Source organism: Hippoglossus hippoglossus, chromosome 22 (genome assembly GCF_009819705.1).
Source record: "Hippoglossus hippoglossus isolate fHipHip1 chromosome 22, fHipHip1.pri, whole genome shotgun sequence".
Lineage (NCBI taxonomy): Eukaryota > Metazoa > Chordata > Actinopteri > Pleuronectiformes > Pleuronectidae > Hippoglossus > Hippoglossus hippoglossus.
Window position 1 is genome coordinate 22,802,937 of NC_047172.1, and position 26,402 is coordinate 22,829,338.

Here is a 26,402-nt window from a genome sequence, read left to right on the forward strand (position 1 = left end):
CAGAAAAAAAGCATTTATAACTTATCAAAACATCGTAAAATTGTGGCACCCTAAAAAAGGTACAGAGGAGGATTATGCGATTATAAAATGTCAAAGAGACAATGTCATGTCACAAAAAGGAGCATGACAATGTGGGAGAGAGAAAAATATACGGAAGAAAAGTCAAATGTTTTAGGTTTATTTTAATTAGCTGAGCAGAATCGGAAATAAATACCAGATGGAGAAGTCTTAACATGAAAGTGTCATTGTGAATTCAGACATGAATTATGGGGCATCTCTGGGATACATGTGGAATTAAATTAATGCTAAGGAAATCAAAATCTACAATATAAACAAGAATGAAAAACAGTCACAAGAATGATACAAACAACCCACATGCTTCAAATACAGTGTTTGTGGAAATCAACAGACAGCGGCTAACATGATGGAACATTCCATCTCCAGTTTTTATGTTTTTCTACAACCGACAGACTGACACCATCATGCAGCAACTGACAAAGGGGGCAGAGGTGAGTAAGAATTACATTCTTTTCCCCTCAAACTCTCTGTGCTCATCCTTGACAAGAACGCTTGGTGTACACACTGTACAACCAAGTACAACATCATGAATGCCTTTGAAGGAGAGAAAGTGTGCCCTCAATCCACATTTGCATCATTCACTTCATTGAGGCTGCAAAGACAGGGGTGACTCTGAAATGAAATCAGAAAGGAATAAGGACAAGTACCCCCCCCCCATATAAAAGATAGATGAAGTGTCTCCACTTCCTGCCATTGTATGAAAATGAAGCTAAACTATTCTGATTACTATGTCGCCATATTGCGCTTTTGACATCATTTGGAGCCAGAGTCTACGCATTGGTTATCATGGAGTGGAGAGAAATATTGAGAACCTGCCGATACACATGCTCGACTAATCGCGGTTCAGTCTCAGCTGTCAATCATGATGTTTCAAACAGTTTCTATAGCATCAAATAACAAATTAAAACCAAACTTACTGGAAACATGAACACTTGAACGTACACCAGTATGATAAGAAGTACCTAACATAACAGAAACCAGCTCAGAAATAATGTGTCAGAAACACAATGATTCACTCCGGAATTCTCTCATTGATTTTAAATCACGTAGAAACGCTGCTGAGGGCGGAGACGTGCGCCGACAGTGTTTCTGATGAGGACATACGAAGTGTGAGGTGACTCAGGCTTTGTGTCTGAAGCTTGTTAGGCTTTTTAAAATCCGAGTGTGGCAGAGCCATTGTTAGGACCAGCTGCTTCCTGTCCGGGCAGCATCATTTCCAACATGAACCATAATGAGGTCCTTAAATGGTAACAAGCTTCCTGTGTGCTCACAAACTGCACAAGCTCCACTACACCTTTTATCTTGTTTCCATTTCAGGAGGCATCCGCGCATGAAGACCGTGAATAATGACCCCGGGGCAAAGTATCAAATATACACACGTCAATGGACACTTCCAATTTTTTTTAATCACTTCCTGTAAAGCTGAAGTTTGGAGATTGAGAATTTCTCGATTATGAAGAACAAAGTATCTTCATGAGCAGTTATGGCCTCCTTCCACTAAACAAGTGTCAATCTGCCACAGAGAAGCAAGAGAACATTTTTAAAAATTGTTTTCTCGAGGATGTTTTTACTCTGCAGCCCTGTCTTACTTCAGAGGATACATTTTAAGAAATAATACCTGACAATGTTAATGCTATTACTGTTTTATTCTATCACTTCAGATCAAAATAACATGAGAAATAAAAACTCGTATGTCCTTAATAAAATCATGCACTCACTATTCAATATTTCCATGATTATAAATGAACATTATGGTAAAATAAATATTGTTAGTAATAACCTTAATAAAATTCCTCTGTTTATTTACATTTTACCTTATATTTTAAAGATAGAAATCCAGATCTGCTATTTCATTGTCATATGATGATCATTACCGTTTCACATTTGTGAGTTTTGTTTGTCGCTTTTACCGACCTGACCAGCAGGTGTCAGCATTTATTTTAATATTATATTAAGAACTTTATTCATGGTTAACTATAACATTACTAATGACTCCTCCTCTGCCACGTCAACATGCTAGTAGCTGGATAAGAAATGCAAGTGAACTGACACAGAGGATGAACAGCTTCATGGTACAGCTCATCAGTACGGCACATACTAGGTTAAGTGAAGCCAGATAATGAAAACATATCCTGGTTATGTTGATCTCCCATAGTACAGGCCCCTGGTGTCAAAACAAAATCACAGATATCTAATCAAACAGATCTGTTGTGTTCACTGACTGCTGTTCCCCCCCACTGTTAAAACAACCGAGCCAATCAGAGCATTGTATAGGTGTAACTTAGAATGGAGACGCCCTGAAGAGCTGCTCAAAACTGCTTTGAATATATCTTTATAAAATTGTAGTGTTGAATGTAAAGGTCCTTTACAAAATAAAACACTGTTGAATCCTGCTGCACCATTTTACAGGCATTTCCTCCTCACAATCACAAAGGAGGACGAAATATTCCCTGTGGTCCTTCGTGATTTAATTGAACATCCGCATGGGCGTTTTAGCTTTACAAAATTACAGGGCGTGATCTGTAATAGATGGGAACATTAAGCAGGAAAAAGTCAAAACCCTCACTGTGTATGCCTTACACAAAAGGTGACGGCTGCATACATGTGTGTTAAGTCCAAGTGAACGTTTCAAATTTGGAGAAATTCCATTGAGGCGTCCCTGAGGTATGATGTGATGAGAATGGGTGAGGTGGACAGACAACCGATAACATGATGCCACAGTCTGCAGCGGCCATCTTCTCAGGGTCACATCATTCAGTCGAAAAACAAAGTCACTCAGTGTGACTTCTACTCACCAAGGATTTCATTATCTCTGGTGTACACTGCAGATAGAAGTTCAGAAAACGACAATAGTGCACTTAAATTTATTCAAGTTGCACAAAATTCCACACACTCATAGATATCAGTTCCCTAAACATGCTTTTTTTTCAAATTCACTCGGAAATCTGGGAAAAGGCCCTATCTAGATCCTAATCTGGATCTTCACCAATATTCAAAGGGTTCTTCCCTGGCTAATATCGCATCCTTCCACCAAGTTACATGGTAATCTGTCCAGTAGAGTTGATGTACAGTTTTGCTAAAAAACAAACATACGAACCAAATAACAAACATATGAGATCCAAATATACTACTCCAGTGTCTTTTCATTCGGGGATGTAGCGAACATCATCTGCTAATAGCTCATTTTTTCTTTTAACGATACCAAATTGTAAAAATCGAAACCAAAAGATTTTGCTAAAATATGGTGATTGAAAAGAGAAAACTTGTCTTTGTCATTACTGGCTTATATTTTATAAGGTTTTAAGGGGTCTTTATCTCCCCATAACTTGAATTATTTTCCCTCATCATATTCTTCCTTAATAGGCCTATGTTGGCGAGTGCATGTTTCAATCAAACCAATTAGTAAAAATATATTTGACTCAAACCTATTTAGACATTTAAAAATAATCAGAGTTCACAATGATCAATTTAACTTTAGAAAAACAAAGATACTATTGACTGTATTTAATTTACAACCATATGTACATTTGGCTGTAAGTATTACTGGGGAGGGGGGGGGGGGGGTGTACACCACCTGCTCCAAACCAAACAGAAGACAAAGCACAGCAGAAGTTGGTAAATAGCTGGAGGATACAGTGGAGGATTCAGCAGCCATTTTTCGAAGAGGTCGATGAAGACCAAACCAGAACAAACAGGAGAGTGACACAAACAAAAATAAGCAACTGGATGCATAAAACGCAAAATCCAAATTAAAATGTGACAATACATCAGTGTCGTGTTTCCACTGTCCCCTAACTAGTACACACTCATTAATAGTCCATTAAATATGCCAGATTTTTTTCATTCAGATCCATAAACTATTCCCTGGGAAATTGGTAAAACCTCAGAAAAAGAAGAAACACACTCTCGTCATGCCAAAGAAAGTGATACAAATTCCTGGATCTGCACCTTTGTACAGATCCACGCCAACATTTGACATGTTCTTTTTTTCCCGCCCATGTCCCATTTCCCTACCAAGATCATAAATTAACTTTTCATACATTATATATTTTAATGCTTCATACATTGAGATTATGTCTTCCTGAATCTGTATTGATATTTGTGTTCTGCGCAGACAAAGTGGATTATAGTCCCGAGAGCTCACACAGGTAATGAATGAACATACACACGCACGCACGCACGCACGCACGCACGCACGCACGCACGCACGCACGCACGCACGCACGCACGCACGCACACACACACACACACACACACACACAATAATGATTTTCAGTAATAAGCTGCTGGACTCTACCACAGCACAATGACCAAGAGTCTCTGAAACGGGACACTAACAAGCTAACAACGCTTCCTCGAAGGTTTTCCTCTCGCACACTCAAATGCAAACTCAAAGTTTGTCTGATCTGGTGAGGGGTGTGTGAGCTTGTATATATGTGTGGGTGGGTTTGGGGGATGGGGGCTAACACACTGCAGTCCAGGGTATATAAGTGGGTAAGGTGAGGAACTGGATGTTTTTTATAACCACTGTGGATGTACATACAACACAGCAGCAACTGAAAAAAGATCGAGAAGATTGTCTTCTATCCAAAGTTCAGAAATTAGAAATAAATGGTGCAAAGGGAGCCACAAAAAAATAAAGTACCTGGCTGGAGAGAGTAATTCCTGCTGTTGTGGTTGGTTTCTTCCTTAGTTGGTGGTTCTGGGTTTGGATGACGGCTGACCTCTAACCTCTGAAGTTCAACTCAGATTGGCTGATCGCTGGTGCAAACAATTTACAAACAGATCAACGCGTTCATCCGAGAAGATAAGGTAAGACACCAGCACGCTCTCTGCATATGGACAAACTGTATACAAATCTGTACAAGCAACAGCTTGCCAAGAAGCCAATTTTACTTCAGGCATGTTGGACTGTCCGTAAATTGTTTATTTGGAGTGACTCAAGAAGATATGTAAGATTTTGTAGAAGACATACAGAAGACTAAAAATGTTCTTTCTGTGATGATGAATGCTAGAGTATGGTTCCAGTTAAGCATGAACTTAATGTATAAATTATAGACCTTCAACAGTTGTTGGTCATTTCAGGCTCTGTATTGGAACACAATGTCTTTACGAAATCTGTTGCTGGTTCTTAAAAATGTTTAAACAAATCAGAAACAAACCTGAGCGTCTAGGAGCAGCGTTCATATTGTGGGTCGTTAGGGCCGGATGAACATTTCTGGCCCATTTAGGTCCAAAAGATAGATGAGCAACCTGATGGCGTCTTTTTTTCAAAAGCATCGAGTGGAAAACAGATGTGACGACATCTTTTTATGATTTCTGACTCTATACTGTTAATGTGTCAAATATAATATGTTTAGAAACTAACTCGTATTTGAATATAATTGTATGTGTATCAGTCCCAAGGTTGAAAAACTCTTTGTTACTTTGCTTGTTTGGAGAATAACATTTTGCTGGTTTATTTTATCACTGCAAAAAAGAAACTTTATTTTGGAAAATTAAGAGGTCCTGACATATAGAACTGATTGACACATTTCACCTCAAGAGAATCTGATTTATCATTTAGGACGAATAAAAAGTTGTTTGTCAAGAGTATGACATTTTTTTTTACTAATTCTCTCATGTCACAGAAGGAACAACACATGTAAGAACACTGTGCAAGTGATGTTATGCAAGTATTATTATATTATTTTTGAAATCTTTTTTTTTCTTTGACCCGTTAACATTTTGTTCATTTTCATAAAAAGAAACTTAACAGCACCATGTTCTTTATCAATAATCATGCTTCACAGTAAAACATTTGAAACAACAGAACTAATTAGAATATATGTTAGTGACATATCCATCATTTCAGCATGAGAAATCGTCTATTTTTGGTTAAGTTGTTATTATTCATTTGTGATTAAAAAAGGTTTGTAATCCATATCTAGACTTAATAATTAAATATACAGCACACTCATCATGTCACAGTTTGACTTGAATTAAATGAAATAAGACAAAATACACTCAACTATTTCTATTCAGTTTTTCCATTCAGACTAGAATATTCAGAGTGAAAGACTCAGGGAAATGGGCTACTCAAGGTACTGGAAAATTTACAATATAAATAATAAATTGATTATTTTTACTTATAGGTTGGAACAGCAAAACTCAAGTTGGCCGAACATAAACAACTGTCAAACCAGCAGCTTATGTATGTGTTTAGAATCACTTTATTATGAAGACACAGCTCAGAGGATGTTAATATTACATTTACTAATTGTCTTTCTTTTTTAGGATGTCTGAAGCCCCATCAGAGGCCGCTCTATGCCGCATGTCCTTCCTGTTGCTTTGCATTTTGGGTATGACCTTGGTGACATCCGGCTTCCCTCAGCCTGGACTACCTCTCAGGTTGTTACTCACTAGATCAAACTGTAGCTGTAATTGGTTCTGAGTAACTAGTGCTGAACTAAAAGATTAAAGAAGTAACTAATAGTAATACGTCAGCATACATGAATGAAAGTCAAAAACTTTTCTTATTTATTTTCGTCTTTCTGTGAAGTACTTATCTATATATTTCTAATACAATGGAACATACAGAATGTGAATTAAGCACGTTAAACTTTCTACAGCATTCAACTAAAATGGCACTTTCTTTGCTGCACTTGCACCATCCCATAAATGAGTCAGTGTCATTATATCTGATTCCAGAAGTGCTGAGGATTCAGAGGAAACGAAACGACCTGACCGGGACGTCCTGTACCCTTCCATCTCTCTCCGTGACTGGAGCATTCAGATGTTGTCAGCGCCCAGCCTCCGAGCAGCAGCTGACAGCAAGGCAGGACTGGTGAAGGAGGCGTGGCTCTTTGACCCAGAGAGGACGGAGGCAGGGTAACTGAATAGTGAGGGCAAATACCACTGTTAGCAATGATAAAATAATGCTCATACATTGATACTAATGAACAACTGGTCAAAAACAAAAAAACTGTGATCATCTGCGACCTGAAACAACACATAACTTGTTTTACTGATGTGGCTGATCAGTACACAACTCTATTCATGGGATTGGTATAGTCTCCTGTTCATATAGCTGTCTGTAAACTCTTGTGCTGACATTTACATCTATTATGTCATGAAACTAAAACTGTAGGTTCACACTAAAAAAATAATTACAAAAATTCAAAATATTATAATAAATTACAATATATATTAGTGACATATCCATTATTTCGATATGTGATGTTCTCATTGCTATTTTGTTTTAATTTCACCTTTCGACTGATCTGAAATTTGCATCTGTTAATACTCAAGTAAATTTAGAATTTCTTTGAAATACAATAACAAAACACCTACTTGCACTTTTCTAAAACAACTCAAATGTGTAACTCTTGAATGCTTCAGACTTCACATGATCATCAGTGAACTTTACAAGTCACAAAGTACACACTTGTTTCCCTGCGTTTTCTTGATGCTACACTAAGTTAACCATGTCCCGAGCTCCATACACATACATGAGCATGGTAACACAATGCTCTCATCTAACTTTCAATAAGAAATCAAATTTCACATTTCCCAGAGTGTCTAACTACTTTTCTTGATGGTTCATTTTAAAGAGTCCATTTTCTTATAGTCCAAACATGACCAACTAGTGTGGGTCAGACTGACCATTGGTCTCTTTGTCTCCTTGAAGCAAGGCCCGTGTTACTGGTTTACACAGTTTAACTGGACAGCCGACTGTAGAAGGGGTCCTGGCTCCAAACATTTCCCCAATTAGCGAGGACATTGTGTTCCAGCAGACTCTTACCTAAATACAAAAGAATCTTTATTAATGTGATTAGTAATCTGTTTTAATTACTGTTTCATGTTGAAAATGTCTGCTGGGAAAAAGTTGGATTGTGGGACCTTATACAGGCCTTTTCCTTTGTAAACTATGTCCAATTAGCCACAGTTGGACTCCAATCAAGTAGTAGTTATGTCTCACCAAACAGCAGTTTGGAATTCTGCATTAAACAGTTTGGGTTGCTCTTGTAAATGAAAATGGAAATACTTCTAAAAAGGTTAGGTTTTTGTTTTAGTTTTAACGAGGTTTGTTTAGTTTGTAATAATGGGTTATTGAGCACAATTTATTTTTTAATTTCTAAAAAAGAAAGAAAATAAGGTATCCAAAAAGTGAAATGGTCTGAATATTTTCTGGAGGTAATTTATTTGTGTGATACCTGCTGGTCACTATTCTCCTGGTCATGTATCTGTGTAGTGACAGGATGGGAAAGGTGTGGCCTGCTGAATGGTCATCTCAGGGAGCCAGGATGGTGAAGAGGAACATGGTGGTTGCTGATGATGCTGCCTTCAGAGAGAAGAGCAAGCTCCTCACCTCCATGGAGAGACAGAAGTGGCTCAACTCCTACATGCAGAAACTACTGGTGGTTAATTCTTCATGATCATTCAGTCCTTACAGCTCTTAAAAAAGAAAAAAACAACTGTCTGAACTGTACACTGGCAAAATGCCTTTTAAAAGGGATACACCACGTCTCTGGGTGATTGGTCGGTCAGTCAACATACCAGCCATTAAGGGACGGGACACATTTAAAGTCAAAGAAACCCGATGCATTATCATTGCTTAGGTTCTTTTCGTTGTAAAGTTATTTATTGCTAAATGAACGCTTCAGAAATGTGAAAATAAGTTGATGTTATTCAATTTAACGAATAAAGATGTAAATAATGTTTTTGATGCTTGTAGCTTGTGTTTGACTCAAAACGTTAGTTACGTATTGTAACTCCAGATTCTATGAGTATAGGCTTCGCCCTATAAGGCCACTGCTAGTGGGTTAAAGGCGAAGCTCGATGTAGTCCATGCCTTACTGAGTCTGTACAGTACCACAAGCATAACCAGCCACAGACAGAGCAGGCAAATCACTGACTCTCTTTGCAGATGTCAGAGCCAACAGCAGAGCTTTTTTGACTGACAGAAACTTAGGCGGAACCTGATCAAATGGATCAAAAGGGGCTTTTACCAGTGCGCGTAAAACCAGTGCTAAATCCCACTAAGGGGCTAATGAACGTGACACCGGCCTGTCTCTTCTTACGCCTCTCAGGAAACGTTTCTTCAGCTGGTGACTGAACACTGATCTGTCACGAAACCCTCGTGACAGGAAGAAATAGCAGCAGCGTAAGACTTAACTGTGCTGAAAGCCAAATTCCTATCCATCAGTAGCTGGAGGAAAGAAAGAATGAGATGCAGAGGGCACGCAGTGGGGTCCAGGTTCTTCTCTACACACACAGCGCTGCAAAGTGGACCATTTGGATGTGTAAGACGCTCTGGTAGATGCGGCCTTAGCTCTCTCCGGAACAACCCATGGGGGGGCTCGGACCGAAAGGGATGAGCGGCCGCCACCGGAGAGAGCATTACGCACGGGTTCACAGTCGGAAGAAGCCGGGAAGACGGTGCGTAATGATCGGAGGAATCAAGAAATCAAGAATCAAGAATCAAGAAATCAAGAAATCGCCGTTTACGAGGAGACGGCTAATAAACGTGACTGTGAAGGGAGGTCAGACTCACACCCCGAGGAGTGGGGGGGGGGGGGGGGGGGGGGGGCTCCTCTGCCCGCGCTTGTGTGCGTTGACCACAGGAGGCGTAACACTGGCTCTCGTGGGCTCATGATCACACTTGTTGTTAAAAGAAGTGTGTGTGTGGAGGGACACACTGTTTGTGTGTCAGAGGAGATGTACTGACTTAGTGCCGTGAGTCCGCGCTGCCTGTTAACCGAGAGGTTACCGGCGGCCGGCTCACACAGTGTGGGGGGGTGGGTGTAACAGTTGCGGCAGAGTCAGCAGACTCAGGGACAGACTGTTTAGAGGATGTACTGCTCTTCTGTGGAAGATGTTTGTGTTTTATTTCAAAACAGGTAACATAACAAAAACACTGGTTTCACATACAACACCCCTCCCAAACCCGTCATTGTCTCCGCCCTGCTTCCTCGGTGGCTCCTGGGGAGGGTTTGGGCCAGGACCAGGCCACGCGGCGGTTTCAGTTCCCCCATCTTGGTGCCTGCTGTGCAGCTGGGAGAGAGGCAGGAGGAGCAGGAGGAGCAGGAGGAGCAGGTGGGCGAGGCGCTGCCGCATCTGGACGTCTCTGCCTCTGTCGGTGACCCCGGCGGTACCTGCGCTGGTGATCGTCATAGCGTTGAGGGCGCGTGGAAGGTCGGGACCGGGCCATGTGCATTCTGATCCTTTCTGCCTCCTCTGACGTCATATAGTCGACCGCAGACTGGTGGCGGGGCCCGAACAGCCCGTCCGGACTGATGGGGGCATTCAGGAGCTCCTTCTTTAAATCATTGGGCAGTGGAAAGACACCCAGCCAGACCTGCCGGTGGATCATCGTCTGCCATGCTGCGATGCGTGAGGTGGCGACGGCGACAGATGTGCACAGGGTGAGGATTGTGCTGGTGGCGTGACAGAGTTCCTCTGCCCGTTCGGGCGTCAGGACCTCAGGCTCGATGGCCAGCTTGGACAAATAGGATGCTAGTAAAGCAATGTTGTTCGCCGCTGCCGATGCCTGCACAGCGCACTGGTGAGACTGGTCTGAAAGTGTCGTTATCATCTGGTCCCTGGCGGAGAGTGGAGTAGGTCGCCGTCCTCCGAGCGGGTTGACACTGAACCCAAACATCGCAGACAGGCAGGGTTCCAGGGGGGGTACGGGAGGGAAGCCATGCTCCGAAAAGTCCTCCACCTTAGTGATGGGAGCGTAGGCAGAGACCGGCGCCTTCAGCTTCCCTGGCTCCGCTGCCGCTGCGGACTGGTAGGCTTTGATGGCAGGGAAGCGGGGCCAGACAGGGTGGCGTCGGGCCGAAGCGGGAGCCTGTGCCGGAGGAACAGGCAGGTTCTTGGAGGTGGCAGCCTTCGCAATAACCCCCGGCAGCACACGGAGAAGAGAACCTACGGTCGGTAGGGAAGTGGTGGATGAGATGGACACCCCAGGGCGTGCGTCAAGCACATCGTTAGCAAGCTCCGGCCACTCCGACGGGAGGGGGAGAACAAGAAGCGACCCGCGGAGTGACGCATGGGCGGCGGGGAGCTGGCAGTAGGGGTACACTGCTTGGAGGGTAAGCGCGTCGCCGGCGTACTCCGGTCCCAGGCAAGACTCACAGAGGCCGCGCAGGTCGAAGGGCATGATGGGCCTCGTCTGGCAGGCCGGGCAAACTCTGGATCCGCAGGATGACATCGCGTTGACTTGGTCTAGGCTGGTTGAAGAGAAAAGGGAGCGAATCTCCCGTTTCAGCCCAATTTATACTCAAGGTGAGACCGAGGTGAGGCCCACAACAGGTGGGCGTGGACTCAAGTTTTTTCAGTGCTGGGCTAGTTAGGGATAGTTCACCGAAAAATGGAAATTCACTCATTATCTACACACCATTATGCCGATGGAAAGGTGGGTGAAGTGTTTGAGTCCACAAAACACTTCTGGAGTTTCAGGGGTAAACTTTGTTGGAGCAGAATCAGATACTTTTGAAGTCAATGGTGAGTCCTTCTTCAGACGTAATAAAACAAGAGAAAAAACACAACATGCCTCCATACTGCTCGTGTAGTGTCATCCAGGTGTCTAGAAGCCCTGACAATCATATTCGACTCGGTCATTTACACTGTGTTTTAAGCCTAAATACCCACTGGAAGTGACTAAGTTGGGGACGTAGCCACACAATGGTGTGTCCAAGGGTCTTTGAACACACTTCGTAGGAAGATATCATTTAGGCTTAAACTTAACTTACTGTAAATGTTACGTTTCTGTTCTTTCTGAGTCAATCAATCAATCAAATTTTATTTGTATAGCCCATATTCACAAATCACAATTTGTCTCATAGGGCTCTAACAAGGTGTGGCATCCTCTGCCCTTAACCCTCAACAAGAGTAAGGAAAAACTACTAAAAAACCCTTTTAACAGGGTAAAAAGAAGGTAGAAACCTCAGAGAGAGCCACATGTGAGGGATCCCTCTCCCAGGACGGACAGAAGTGCAATAGATTTCAAGTGTAAAGGAGAACATCAAGATAAAGGTTTTAGCAGCATTGATAATGGTTAAACATTTTGAAGCATAACTGAAGGTCAATGAATTGGTGGATTATTGTCAGTAATGGTCGAGTATCTGAGGAGAAATATTATATATCAAGCAGTCCTGTTGCAATCATAGTCTATGGTCAACAGCCACCACGATCATGATCCACCATCAAGATCGGATGCCACTATAGTCCACAGTCATTGTCCACTGCTGCCATCAGGATCCACCATCAGCTGCCACTTCGGTCGTGGTCCACCACCATTATCAGATGCCAACACCATACAGGATCCGCCATTATTATCACGTTCAGCCGCCATACGATGCAGAATCCGCCATACTGGATCCACCATTACGATCTCTGATACGCGATCCACAGATCATAATCGAGAGTGAGATGAGAAGATTGATGCCAAGATCACATTTATCAATTGGTCTAACCTAGACTGGACCTAACCTTTAAGCAGATTAAAACACCTGCCAATATCCTTAAAACTCACTATTATCACTGTAAAACTCAGGTCTTTTATTTTGGGATGGCTATAACAAAACCTGTGCATCCATATATACTCCCACTAAAAAACTTTGACATTTACATTCCTGTTTTATTAAACAATTGAGATACATGAGATTTAGTGACCTTCAGAAGTTTTTGTGGCCATATTGTTTCAATCTTGGACAGAGCCAGGCCAGCTGTTTCCTCCAATTACAATAGAAAGATGGATGACATGACATCTCTCCAAAAGGGAAGCCAAAACATCTGGATGATCCCCTGCTAGCTGCCATAAATCCATGTTAGCAAATTTTCACGAAGTTTCACTACCAACGTACAAAACAATGTTTATTCAAAGATAATCTGTCTTTTTAGGAAGGTCAGATTACACTGATGTGTATTTATCTGATAAGTTGATCAGCTGGTTCATGATAATGTGGAACTATTCCCTGGATCATCTCCAGCACAAGATTGCAGCACCAAAAGAAAATGATCATTACTGAAAATCATATCTCATAGACAGGTCCTTGTCAATTTGTCAAGAGTGTCTCATTTACGATTGCAAAATCTACTCATTCGATGAAAACTAAAAGTCTATGGTGGTATCAACACCAGTCCCTCCAGTTCACCAATCATTTCCTGCAGCTGCATCCTGTTGGCCAGTCTCTGCCTGTCCCTCCGCTCCAGCAGCAGAGCCTCCGTCTTAAGAAGCAGCTGTGCAGCCTGAGATGCTGGGAACGTGTCGGGAGCCTTGGTGCTGTCGTGGAGCCTCTCGGCTGTGGAGATGTGGTCGCTGAGCGGCCTCTCAACCTGGAGCCTGACTCTGTAGGCCTGCGAGGGGCGACATAAGAGAGAGGAGGTGTCCAGTCCATTCTGCAACCTCTCTCCTCCTCTGTCCTCAGTTTCCTCTCTACACCTCCGCGGTCCTTTCTGGACAAACATTACACAGCGTAGGAGCACACAACTATCATTATATGATTATAACATTGTACATTATAACACAAACACAAACAGTGTGAACGCACAAATCTGTGCTTAAACCGTGCGTATGAACATTTGACGCACAGATCTGTGATTCGTTAATATGTTCTTACTACTACTGCTCTGCGAACAAATCCCTTTCATCCTCATCATCTCTATACAAAACGGCTGAATTCACATTTATGTTTCTGGATAAAAGGGGGTGGGCCCCTTTGTTCCCGCAACAATGAAGTTAAAACATTTTCTTCTCACTAATCTGTGAGTAGCGTGTTGTGTAGCAGGTTTAATCATGTGTCTCATGAACCCTAAGTAAATCAAAGAAACACAAAGTAAACATCGGCACTGTGCGTGTCCTAATAACTTGTGATCAGTGATAGTGTTTATTGTTGAAGTGTAAAGTGAGCCAAGTCAGCTGAGGAGTGAGGAGGACGCAGACTTCGAAAGAGACTCTGACACAGGACGACCGGACCTTTAATGAGCGTCTGGCCTGATCCTGAAGCAGCGATGTTATTATTATTCAGCATAGTTCACGTCCGCGTCACGATGCATCTAAGAGACATGTCCACAGCTCTAGTGCTCAGCTCTGTGCAGGAGATTTGGAGGCAGGGTAGTAGAGGTGTGGACATTTCCAGGTTCTTAGATGCATCGCAATGCAGACGTGGGCGACTCTGCATCGATGCAGAGACTGAACATAATATATTCATGTTTTCAGCTACGTTCGTTGTTTTAGCGATGTCCTGCCGCTGCATAATCATAACACCACTGCTCCAGAAAATCCAAAACGATATCTAGATTCCCCAACTCAGCCATAGTGCACTAAGCGCTCTCTAACTAGTAGCCTTAGTAAGTCTGGATCCCTGTATACATATATATTTCCGTCCTTTTGCATTCTTTTTGCTAAACTAGGCCAGAGCTACTTAACACAGAGACATGGAAAGTAAACCAGGCGTGTTTCCCAAAATATTGTGGAATCTTTTTTAAAACACAGATACCTTAGTTTTACAGGTTTCACTTACTTCAGACTGAATATGCCTTATTAGATACAACATACTGTTGTCACTTGAAATTCGAACATTCATTCGAACGTGGGAGAAAAGTTTGTTCCTTTCTAAATATACAATCTAGAAGAGCATCAGACCGTCTGAAGCAGTTAGAAGTATTGCATGCCCTCTTGAACTACAGGTAAAGTACGACAGTAATACTATGTGGTTTTGCTCTGAAAATGGAGGATGCTAGCAAGCAAAGCCTTCCTGTGTAGACAATCATGACACCAGAGCATCTGAGAAACGGCAATGCCTGCCCACCCTAGTTGTGTGTGTATCTTTAATAGGCTTTCACTTTCAGCAGCAACTGTGTTCAGCAAGGATCTGTTCAAAAGCATTAGCTAATGATCTGTGTAGGAATGAACAGCTTGTGTCTGTATGTGCATGTTTCACACCTGTGCTGTGGGCAGTCTCGATAGCATGTCGTCCAATTCCACTCGTTCCTGGTCTTTGTGGTGACACACATGGGGTGTATGTACAGACGTCTTAACAACGGGTTCTGTCAGATGGCAGTCCACCACACTGTCCTGCACATAACACACGCACACACACACACACACAAGCTTAGCATCACATTTCCTGGCACGCGGGGCTACCATATGGTAGGACACTGTGTGGAGAAACTGGTTATGCCTGGGTGATGAGAGAAAACATGACAGTGAACCAATCACTTAGTGCTGATGTTGAATTTTCTATGATCACCTATTTTTTTGTCCAATCGATGCACAAAGTCAGAAAACCACTGCTGTGTTGAGTTCTGCTCTTGTTTTCCTTTGTTGATGTGTCTAACTCACCATCCAGGTCCAAAAGACTTTCTCCACCTGTTTCCAGTTCAGGTATGTTTCCAGGAGGTCACAGAGATGCCTCATACAAACGCAGTCCTAGAAGAAATACACACCTTATGATACACAGTACGACACTTTTAAAAGACACCTGCTTGAAAAAGTGAATTCTTTATATTATTGAACAAAATGTTGATTTTCACTCATGGCCGTGAAAATCAACATATTGTTTAATAATAAAAAGAAATCACTCAAAAAACAATATTAGCTTGCAACTAGTAAGAGTAACATAACAAAATCACCTTTAATAGAATAACATTTTAATATCTACATTAATATTTAGTTGTACAGCTGTAAGTTACTGGCTGGACAATTCTGAGGCAAAGGCGAGAGCCAGAAATTAGCGAGGGAATCACCAAAAAGTTGGCTTAACAAGAGGGCTGATGCAGAGGGGGGGGGATGTATCTAGGGCTGGGCGATATGGCCTCAAACAAATATCGCGATATTTGGAAATCTCCTCTAAGTCACTGTACAAATGTTAAATTCATAAAAGTCCACAGGAAGCGGCTAAGCTAGTTAGCATTTCCCACGGTCCCTGAATGCACCATGTGCATGTTTTCAAAGTGTTGCCTGTCCTAGCTATCTTTTTCACGATTAGCAACCATAGCTTTAAATAGTAAGCTCTGGTCACCTGACAGATATTTATTCAAACATATTACGTGGACTAGTTTTAATAAATACACAATTACAAATACCAAACACAAGTAAATTCAAGGAAAATAAGTACACACGTATATATATATTTAGGTATCTGACTATAAATCAATTTAAAGGAAGAGCATAGTATTAGTTATAAATCTTTTCACAACAAACAAACCACACTTACATCCTTCAGTGCTGTAGAACTGTAATCGGAGGAGGAAGATACAGCTGAGGGGAGGCCGGCAGAAAAAACCTGAGAAATTAAGAGTTTTAGATCAGTACCATTAATAGATATTATAACTAACCCTTTAAAGCCCACACTGTTTGGTTTGGTGCTTATTCCCTTTATTGTAAAGACTTATGGACTGCGAACACACAATATAACATTATCCTGAAAAGAGAGAGTCAATATGACTTTTTTGATTTTATGAATGAAAGAACTTGGATAGAAATGTGGCCAAAGGAATTCACTAACAGAAGACTGTTAATGAGGTAATTCTGTCATATAGGAAGTTGAAGTTACTGAGGTCAAAAGGTCTTGAATGCACATTGGCTATTGTTTGTGACTGTGGGTAATGTGATGATCTGAACAATGTTTTGCTTGAAAAAAAAAGGGGCAGTAACTTGGAAAAGAGGATTTTCTCACAGCATGAAGTAACTGGGCTCGCTCTTCTATCATGGACAGAAGGATCCGCCTCTGGTGTCTCAGATAGCCAACGAGCCACTGAAGTCTCCGCAGGGAGGTCAAGTCTAACTGGAGCTCATGAGAGACCTGAGTATTCACCTAACACACAGAGGTGGAGATTTGGGATATAAAAGTATAAAAATGTGTAAATACAGACTTAGGTTTACAGATATACTATGATGGTGTTACAGTACAGTTCTGCTTACAGGTAGAGATGTGAGAAGGGTTTTGTCCAGTTGCTGGACTCTCTGTGTCAGCAGTTTCTCTAGTGTTCCTTTAGCTAGCAGCCAGCCCAGTGCCAGTAGAAGATCTCTGCTGGACAAACTTTTCCCCTCCTCATCTTCTCCCGCCTCCCTCCCACACATCCAGTCAGCATGGTAACCAGTCTGCCAGAGGCCTGCAGCCACCAGCTTCCTGTGCTCCGAGTCTATACACAGAGGAAAACACATACTGTAACTCAGCAAGTCACTCTAACTAGTTTCACTCAATTGCTTCTCAGTTGAGATTAGGGAGCAGCACTGCATTCGTCTCTGCACTGTTCTATTTAGTGTCACAAAGTCCGAACAGGAAAATTCATGAATCTGATAGTGGTGGTGGACCACGATCGAGGTGGCAGCTGATGGTGGATCCTGATGGCGGCAGTGGATCTTGATTGTGGCCTATGGTGGCATCCGATCTTGATGATCGTGGTGGCTCCTGACCATGGACTATGATTACAACAAGATTGATTGATATATAATATTTCTACTCAGATACTCTACAATTACTGACAATAATCCCATATGAGGGATCCCTCACATGTGGCTCTCTCTGAGGTTTCTGCATTCTTTTTACCCTGTTCAAAGGGATTTTATTAGTTTTTCCTTACTCTTGTTGAAGGACAGAGGATGTCACACCTTGTTAAAGCCCTAGGAGACAAATTGTGATTTGTGAATATGGGCTATACAAATAAAATTTGATGTATATATATTTTTTCTACAGATAAAGATAATTACATCAAGGTTGGTCAAAAAAGCCTGGTAAGTCCCTCTTGTCTTAAAGCTAGGGCTGGTTATCCTGTAAATGCAAGCCAGAGCAGGCATTACTTTGAAAATACACAACTGGTGCATCCCACCCCTCTAATCGACCCTCTCTGCAAAGCTCTTAATTGTATTTATTTTAAACTTAATATCAAAATGCTTAATCTTTATTTTAGAAACATGTGTAAGTAAATCTACGTGTTCTGAGTTTAAAACCCATGTGTCTGACTTGTTAATGCTGGCTGAACTATTTCCTTGGGTATGGTTTCCATGACTGAGTAGTTGTAACATCAAGACGAAGTGGCCTTCGGCTTCCTCTAGCCACATCAGATTTGGTTTTACATTTTGTCTGAAGAACACATCTCAATGTTCGGAGTATGAGTTTGGTCATTTCACATGTTAATATGGTTACAATTTCCATTCAATCATATTAATAAATTGTATATAATAAATCACATGTCATGTTAATTTCACTTAACACGGGTCAATAAAGAGTTTGGACAAACAAACTGTGTTTTCAAACTGAACCAATCCAGATGACATGGATATCACTTCAGTCCAGGACAAATAGTGTTAATAATAGACTAACAAAATGTTACTGACCTCCTCTTAGCTGTGAGCTGTCTTCAGAGGACACAACACCAGTTCTCTGGAGGATGGTGGCGAGGAGCTTCCAAAACTGACCTTCCTAGAAATCATCAGCAGAATTAACTATGACTAGTGGATCAGGAAGACATCCATACTATACCAGTCTATTATCACGACTTTGGCTATAACATAACATTATATAAATGTGTGTACAGTTTGTTGCATATAAAGTGATTATATATTTTTGAATTTAAAATTATTTTCTGCAGAATAACTAGTAGTTGCTAGTAGAAATGTAGTTTAGTCAAAAGTAGAATAACTCTCTCCTAATTGTGGAAGAGTATCTTTAAATTGTCCTTAGAGGTACAGTATAAGAGGAATAGTTATCCCAGCAGTGACAACAGAAACAGAAACGTACCACCTCGGGTCCACCACTGAATTTGGCCCGTCTGAAGGTCTCAGGTGCTGGGACCGAGTCCAGCCCGGTGGCCGCCAGCAGTCTGCACAGAGCTGCGATCACCTGCTTCACCTCCACACTCACAGACGCTTTACTCCGCTGCATGACCACCGACACAGACACACTACAGACACACTACAGACACACAGGTGGGTTCCATCCCCTCAGCTGTGGACTAAGTCCGGTAACTGACACTTGTTTTCTTCCGCTTTGAGCTTCAGATGTTAGTCTTTCGCGCCGATGACAACTTCCGTGTAGGAGAACGTTGCCAGGACAGCGAAAGAAACTGACTTTTATATTAGCCAATCATGAAGGTTATTCAGAAAGAGATGGGTGGGACTTACTTTTCATTGGACGACAAGTCTTAAAACCACATCCAACTTGTAAGTATTGTTTTTAAAGCATATATTCTTCCCTCTTATTTTTCAACTATACTAATTTGTGTCCAGATTTTATTTTTGTACCAATATAAACCTTAACTAAAAATTTACAAATGTTGTATTTATTTTGGTTACATTTGAGTGTGGTTTTCAAAGAAGCCATTACTGGTTTCTTCCTTAATATTTCTTTAATGTATTTTGTATATAAGTTGTGTCAAAAAACTAAATTAAATATGAATAACTGGCAGTATTAATTACAAAATACAGACAAAGCTGTCTATTTTGACAAACAAAATTGTTATATCCTTTAAATGCTATTACATATTAACAGATTAATACGATTAATGTTTCAAGTGAGACTGAGAAGACCCTATGTTGCATAAAAAGCATTTATTTAAAATATCAGTCATTTAAAATCATAAACATCTCACAACTGTAAGTAGAAACGTAATGTCTAATATAATAATTTAAAACCCCTTCAAAATAATAAACATCATTTGTTATTACAATGCATGCTCATGTTAGAGCAGAATACAATCACATTTATAATAATAATAACAATAATAATAATAGTAACTTTCATTTAAAAAAGAGCCTTTCATGAGACCCAAGGACAGAACAAGAGAAAAGAAAACAATGTAGTTGATACAAAATGACATGTAAATGAAGAACAATGATCCAGCTAAGCTGTATATGTAACTGGCCTTTTCTATGGAGTGAGAACAGTGTCAGGTATTTACAGCCAACTCCTATTAGGCTAGAGAAGCTCCAGCAGCACGGAGTTAATAGTAATATCTGGTCAACATTTGGTCCACACAAATGTCTCTTCTCACAAATCTGTGTGCTATACTCTGATTTACTACTGTCTATAAGTGTACAGGCATATAAAATCACGGACACTATGAAATATTAGTATTAGTTTCGAAATTCTTCATATTTTGAAGGATTAGTAAAAAATTAAATCATAACGCTAATGTTGTAAATAGCATTAAGAAATGTGCTTTTCATTTCTTAATCACCCCTTTCTGGTACCAAACCCTCAAGGCCTGAAGAATTGTTAGTTTAATAGTTTTATTCAATGATACACATTCTGTGTATTTGTAGGTTGTTTTTGTGCTTGTTGGTCTTCAACAGTTTTGCTGTTGTAAGAATCATATTGTATGTAAAGAACAGCAATGACAAACCATAAAAACAAACAAAGGGAAGACTCTTAGGAGGTTGTAACTTTGGAGATAGTCATTCTTCTCAGCTTTCTTCCTCTCCTTCATCCTCCTCCTGTTTGATGACTGGGGTTCCTTGAAAGAACATGAGAAGAGATTTTCAAAGAAAATAATTTTAATCTATTTTGCAATTTTAGTAAGACTTACAGGTCTTTATTCTCCTGGAACAGCAGAATGGTTTCAATTTTTCCAACATGGTTTCAAAATAACTTTCCTTCAAAGATCTTCCCCATTTAAACCAAGTTAATATCCTTTCATTTTCATTTAGTATTGGAAACTTCAACTGTACGTTTTTCTGTTGACAGATTAAACATTTTTTTCATGTTCAGCTGACCCTCTATGCCTTGACAAAAAAACTCTCTAGGCTATTTTGAGGAATTTTTGACCATCCTCACACATTACTGTGTATGACACTATATATTATGTATATGTGTATATTACAGTATATCTGTACATCATTAGGAGAATAGTGCCTGTCTAAATTCGACAGATACTCCCTTCTCTCTCTAAGCAGTACCCAAGGTCAGGTTAAAGATAAAGGACCAACCAACAGTACATTGTAGTGTGTACGTTGAGGGACTTTCATATCTAACTCAGATGTGCCAGACAGAGAGACACCAACTTCAACTCTCACCAACTTCCCCTCTTTTGTGTATTTCACCAGTGGCAAGACATAAAGACACAATGTGATTTAGTTATGCATACTTTAGGCTTAACTATCCAATAGGATGTGAACACCTACATGTAACATAGAGAGTGACAGCAATTCTAGCCATTCATGGATGTGCTGTTGGAATGGGTGACGCAAGTAGAGGAAGATATATGGAGATGCTGTGGGAGACATCTTCAGACTGGGGGGTGACAATTGCTCATGTTCCTCTGTTAGCGTTTGTATATTGTTCCACCTTCTGGTCTCCATGATGCATCAAGTCTACATTAAAATCTTCTGCATAAGACATCAGCTGCTGCCTGATTTTTTGCTGCCGGCAATTCATTTTAATTGATAAAACTATAAAAAAATCATTTAGAAATGATTACAGTCTTATGCATCATACCCTGGAATCTAGTGGACTGGTTAGTTATTGGTTAAGTTATTTTCCTGTCATCTGGGATGTAGTAAGAATATAGAATATGAGGAGTTGACTGTACCATCTAGTTTCTTCAGGTTGGGCAGCCTTTTAGAAGCTTCCTCCATCCAAGTTCCCTCGGTTGAATACTTCTCCTCCAGGGGATTTCCAACAAACACCATGTCTTCGAGGCACGGTAGTTCAGCTAGCCTCAAAAACTCTCCTACATGAAACAGAAAAGACATCATCATTATCTAATTGAAGAGTGCAAACTTAAAAAAAATAAGGTTACTCTTAAATTGAAAAACCTTTCCTGCTCTGAATTAAGCATTTTGCATTGTGTGACACCTTCAATTTTGATAAGAATTTTCCTCCCAACACAATATAAAGAGTTTTGTGCTTCCAGATTTAAAGGGTCTAAGATTACATCTTCAGACAGTGGAAGGAATGAAAGGCTGACATCTGACTTATTTATTCTCTTTTAGGAAAGAAGAAAAGTTTCAAAATTATGGAACAGGATACTTAATCTTAAAACTGCATCAGCCCGGGTTTGATTCTGGCTTGTAGCCCTTTGCTGCGTGTCACCCCCCATTCTCTCTCTGCCCCCCTTTTACACTTGACACTCTAGCCTATCAAATAAAAGGCAAATCAGTCCCAAAAATACATACGAAAAATAAAGTAATTTTTCAATCTAATTACCTTTGTCTGTTTCTAATTTCAAACTGTAATTGGGAAATGAACTGTAATTTTATTGTGCTTTCTAAATCACAAGTGACACTTTTTTAACCCATTTAAACACAAACGGCTCAGTCATTGGGAGAAATTTGGGATTCAGTGTCATGCTCAAAGACACTTTGAGACATGCACTGCAGGAGCTGGGAATCAAACCAGTGACCCTCCTGTTAATGGAGGACCCACTCCACCTCCTGTATTTCTGAATGTAGCTTACCCCATTCCTTCACCAGATTGTTGGATATGTAGAGGATTTTCAGCTTCTTCATGCACTGGATTCCCTTCAGTTTCTCTATCAAGTTATAGGAGATCCACAACTCTTCCAATGTGTCTCCCACTGCCTCCTGCGTGCACACACAGCACAGACACACAATGGATGTACATTCAAAGTATCTATTTAGCATGTGTAACCATTTCTCAAACTCCTTTAAGTGAGAAAAAGTGAAATAAACAGTGACAAGAAAGAAATGAAAACCGAAATAAGAGGAAACAAGTAAAAGAGGGAAATAATGAAACAGTAAAACAGTAACTTACCAGCCCATTTAGTGCCTTTATGTTATTTCTTCCTAATGACAATATTCTCAGCTTCTCTGAAGGGAAACAATAAAATACCCGATTACAACACTGCATTACCATGCATGAACAGAGTTTGTGTTTGTGAATTTGTGTGTTTATAAAGTCAGTACTCACTCAGGCCATTGAGGTTGGTTATTTTCTCAATGCAGTTTGTGGACAGAGACAGTTTTCTGTGTGGGATAGCATACAGATAAATTCTCAGTTTTTCAAAGGTGATGTATGGCTGAATTTAGTGACTAAAGCCGTTTTGACAAATTTGTTGTTTATTTGCTTCCTCTTGACTGATCTACAGTAAAAAAACAAAACTCAATATACAGTTCATGCACTGAGATATGCACATTTACACTTTCTTTGGGAATAGAGATGGTGTACTGAACATGAAATCATCATTTGATTAGACTGTTATCAGATTTGCATGGATGAAGTTTGGTTCACTCATTAAATGGGCATATTTATTTGGCAAATGCAAATGTGCTACTGCTTCCGTCCTGTAGAGCACACTAAACACATCAAACTAAGTTGTTGTCGTATTACTGCTGGACTCACTCGCAGTTGGTGAGTGTGGAGAGAGAAGCATCAATCTTCTCTATAGCAGGAACCTGACCATACAGCTTTATTGCTATGGCATCGCATGCTTTCTCCCCTGACTGTTCCTCCTGTACACACACACACACACACACACACACATACACAAAGAGAGAGAGAGAGAGAGAGAGAGAGAGAGAGAGAGAGAGAGAGAGAGAGAGAGAGAGAGAGAGAGAGAATACCATTACAACAAGCATGTTACAATTACGCAACTAAACATTGAGCTTGGAGTATACGGACTTGAACACAAATATGAAATAAATCTAGTGATGAAATACATATGATGAAAAATGGCTGAATCAGTTGTTCTTGTATATATGAGTGTATTACAACATGGATCTGTATACAGAGAAGGTTCTTGCTCTAACGTGCAGATAGTCAAACCAAATGGCTTGAAGTACAATAGAAGCTTTTCAGTATTATAAAAATTTTGATTTAGATAAACCAAGTTTAGATAAGACATCTTGTCACACACAATATTAAAGGTATTAAAAGGTGTATAAGTAAAAAATTCCCTGTCACATACTGCAATAATAAATAGTACTGTAAATGTGTTTCAGTATGATGAATATAAATATATGTGCTACTGTCTGTTAAATAAATGTGTTACAGCATGCATGTTAAATAATACTGTAAATGTGTTACAGCATGTTAATGTCTGATGGTATTCAGTCTGTGTTTTTGTAGCTGTGTGTGTTTGTCACTCACCCATTTGGCCAGTGCTTCTTTCACAGTCGTTGCTTTGGCCTGGAGACATCAACATGACATTAACCCTTTGATACACAACATCGGTCAAAAGTGACCCGGCTCAGTTTTTATTTTCTATATCTTTGCAGTGAATGAATTTCATCATTCAGTATTTCAGTTATTCCCCATTTAACTTGTTTTTTGATCATCACAAATCCTTATTTAAATTTTTCCTATAAATGTTTGTATAAATATCCTTCTAATGCACAACATGGGTCAAAAATGACCTGTAATCATTTCCTGTGTTATTCCATGCATGGCTGGATGTTTCTTTGCTATATTTAAAAAAATTAATTGATTAAATATCTTGTTTTTGATGACTACAAATCATTATTTCCTTTTTCCTTTCTTACTTTATAAACAAGACATGTTGTATTTCTACATCACTTTTACACACATGGGTCAAAAATGACCCCTACAGTCTGTGTTCACTAGGTAACACCTACCATTTATTTCACACAGCTGTTTTTTGCACATCTGATGCATGTAAGTCTCATTTTAAATACCATTACTAGTGAGAAAGAGAAATATGTACAATACTAACGAGCTGTTAGCTAGCTTAGCTTCCTTTCTGGCTAGCTAACCATAGCTAGAGCATGAGCCAGAGAGGATAAACTTAATAGACTGATTGATGTGCATTTGACAATATGCTTTTGATTTTCTTTATCCAGAGTGTTACTATGGCTGGTCGCAATCATTTCAGACTCACGGCTGCCATGTTAATAAAGATGCTGTATGAAGAACAGGATGAGGAAAATGAGGAGACAATTCCTGGGTTTTGATTCTGTAATCTCTGATGATAAGGACCAAGACTTGTTCCACAGGATCAAGCTGGAGTTGTGGGTGTGTCTTTGAATCCAGCTCTCATTAATAAAGAAGGCTCCTTTGATGGCATAAGAGACTCATCTTCTATGTCATCAATGGAGCCTTCTCCTAAATGAAGAAGGAAGAATAAGCTAAAAAAGAATAAAAGCAAAGAAACACCCAGCCATGCATGAAGGGGTTTGCACAGCTTGTGCATCAAAGGGTTGCAAGACACAGGAAGAGGCTGAGTTACTGTGATGAGTAAACAGCAGATCCTTATCCGCGGACCAGCCAGCGTTAGAGTAAACACACGTCCTTCTACTTCACTACAGGCTCAGAACACGAACTGTCCTCACTGTCGCTTTCTATTTAGCTGCTTCACTCTTCGTTCTGAGTGAGTCTCCAGTCCTACTAGTTCACTCCATCCAGGATTTAGAAATGACTGAAACCCCCATGGTGCACACAGGCACCCAGGTCAGAGGCAATGCTAGCCTCCCATTCAACGCTACATTCACTGACAAGTATGGTTAGCTAACCGGCTAATTAAGGTTAGCTGATACTAACTCACAGCGACAGCCCCGTTGAACTGAGCCTCTCACACGCGAAGCCTCTGCATTAGGTCGGACATCATATTTACCGCAGAAACACCAAATAACACCGACGCAATGATCGACAACACGAACACTCACCATGTTGAGCTGACGCCTGCTCTGGTTGCTATGGCACTGACGAGCCGGAGAGGCGGCGGCGTGCGCGTGCGCAGTGCCAACGTGCCTGGGTCTGACCCAATTTAGAAAAGACAGTTAATTACAGATGGAGGAGATGTGACTGTGCTGTGGAACATCCGTCACTGGTATTGAGATAAAATGGTGTCTGAGCTCTGTTTAATGTGACTCTCTCTCCCACCCACTGATGTGAAAACCACAGGCCGTGCAGCAGAACCACAAGCTGAAGTGGAAATGTCATAAATAGGATGTAGGGAAATGCAGACGATACTAAAGCATGCCATTGACCCATTAGAATGTCCATGCAAAGACAAAAACAAACATCAACCCTAATATACCTGTATCTGTCTTTTAGGCAACAAATATCTGTCTTTATTGATATAAAGGTGATTCGTGGTTGCATACAAAATATTGCATCCATGGCCTCCCCATGTTTGTGTCTGTGATGTCTTACTCCTTTTCTCACAGGGTCTTTTGCTGCAAACCTGACAACCTAAATGCAAAGCTCTCAGATACTGACCCGATATGTACCTACAAGCCACAATAAATACACAATACTCTGTATGTTCCTCTTAAAACAACCTGATTGTTGTGTTTGTGCTTCTCTGCAGTTGATGGCCCTTTACATGGCAGGCAAATACTGCCCCCCATTGATCAAAGTCTAGTATTGCATGGAAATCTGTTGACATGCCTTGGTATGTTTAACCTTGAATTGACT

The 26,402-nt window shown here is 40.6% G+C and overlaps 3 protein-coding genes across 4 annotated transcripts; 1 reads left to right on the forward strand and 2 right to left on the reverse strand.

The window, feature by feature from the left end:
- The first annotated feature begins 3,982 nt into the window (after positions 1 to 3,982).
- On the forward strand, positions 3,983 to 8,879 carry pth2 (parathyroid hormone 2). The gene is made up of 4 exons (XM_034576652.1): positions 3,983 to 4,890; positions 6,355 to 6,468; positions 6,769 to 6,948; positions 8,318 to 8,879. Exons 2-4 carry the CDS (start codon positions 6,356 to 6,358, stop codon positions 8,493 to 8,495), a joined length of 471 nt encoding a protein of 156 aa, XP_034432543.1. The 5' UTR covers positions 3,983 to 4,890; position 6,355; the 3' UTR covers positions 8,496 to 8,879.
- Positions 8,880 to 12,889: 4,010 nt separating this feature from the next.
- tedc1 (tubulin epsilon and delta complex 1) lies at positions 12,890 to 19,427 on the reverse strand. Its single transcript, XM_034576605.1, has 9 exons — positions 18,810 to 19,427; positions 18,407 to 18,491; positions 16,991 to 17,211; positions 16,746 to 16,883; positions 16,284 to 16,352; positions 15,410 to 15,496; positions 15,011 to 15,142; positions 13,158 to 13,521; positions 12,890 to 13,117 (listed from the first exon to the last, which is right to left on the reverse strand). The coding sequence occupies exons 1-8, from the start codon at positions 18,951 to 18,953 to the stop codon at positions 13,186 to 13,188; spliced, it is 1,212 nt and encodes a 403-aa protein (XP_034432496.1). The 5' UTR covers positions 18,954 to 19,427; the 3' UTR covers positions 12,890 to 13,117; positions 13,158 to 13,185.
- A 162-nt stretch (positions 19,428 to 19,589) lies between these two features.
- On the reverse strand, positions 19,590 to 25,793 carry dnal1 (dynein, axonemal, light chain 1). Of its 2 annotated transcripts, none has more exons than XM_034576646.1 (8): positions 24,865 to 25,141; positions 24,117 to 24,155; positions 23,370 to 23,479; positions 22,938 to 22,993; positions 22,782 to 22,837; positions 22,465 to 22,591; positions 21,598 to 21,738; positions 19,590 to 20,523 (listed from the first exon to the last, which is right to left on the reverse strand). In XM_034576646.1, the coding sequence occupies exons 1-8, from the start codon at positions 24,871 to 24,873 to the stop codon at positions 20,474 to 20,476; spliced, it is 588 nt and encodes a 195-aa protein (XP_034432537.1). In that variant the 5' UTR covers positions 24,874 to 25,141; the 3' UTR covers positions 19,590 to 20,473. The 2 variants fall into 2 exon arrangements, with proteins under 2 accessions (XP_034432537.1, XP_034432538.1); XM_034576647.1 differs by lacking the exon at positions 24,865 to 25,141 and adding an exon at positions 25,649 to 25,793 and having other exon boundaries at positions 19,592 to 20,523.
- Between the last annotated feature and the right edge of the window lie 609 nt (positions 25,794 to 26,402).

Coding starts and splice junctions, on each gene's coding strand:
- pth2 (XM_034576652.1), top strand. CDS start 6,356: ATGTCTGAAGCCCCATCAGAGGCCGCTCTATGCCGCATGTCCTTCCTG. Junction 6,469..6,768: donor CAGCCTGGACTACCTCTCAG/GTTGTTACTCAC, acceptor ATCTGATTCCAG/AAGTGCTGAGGATTCAGAGG. Junction 6,949..8,317: donor CCAGAGAGGACGGAGGCAGG/GTAACTGAATAG, acceptor GTGTAGTGACAG/GATGGGAAAGGTGTGGCCTG.
- tedc1 (XM_034576605.1), bottom strand. CDS start 18,953: ATGCAGCGGAGTAAAGCGTCTGTGAGTGTGGAGGTGAAGCAGGTGATC. Junction 16,884..16,990: donor CCCTTCTCACATCTCTACCT/GTAAGCAGAACT, acceptor TCTGTGTGTTAG/GTGAATACTCAGGTCTCTCA. Junction 16,353..16,745: donor GAGCCCAGTTACTTCATGCT/GTGAGAAAATCC, acceptor TTAATTTCTCAG/GTTTTTTCTGCCGGCCTCCC.
- dnal1 (XM_034576646.1), bottom strand. Junction 22,994..23,369: donor TCCACACTCACCAACTGCGA/GTGAGTCCAGCA, acceptor TATCCCACACAG/AAAACTGTCTCTGTCCACAA. Junction 20,524..21,597: donor CAACCTGAAGAAACTAGATG/GTACAGTCAACT, acceptor TGTTCTTTCAAG/GAACCCCAGTCATCAAACAG.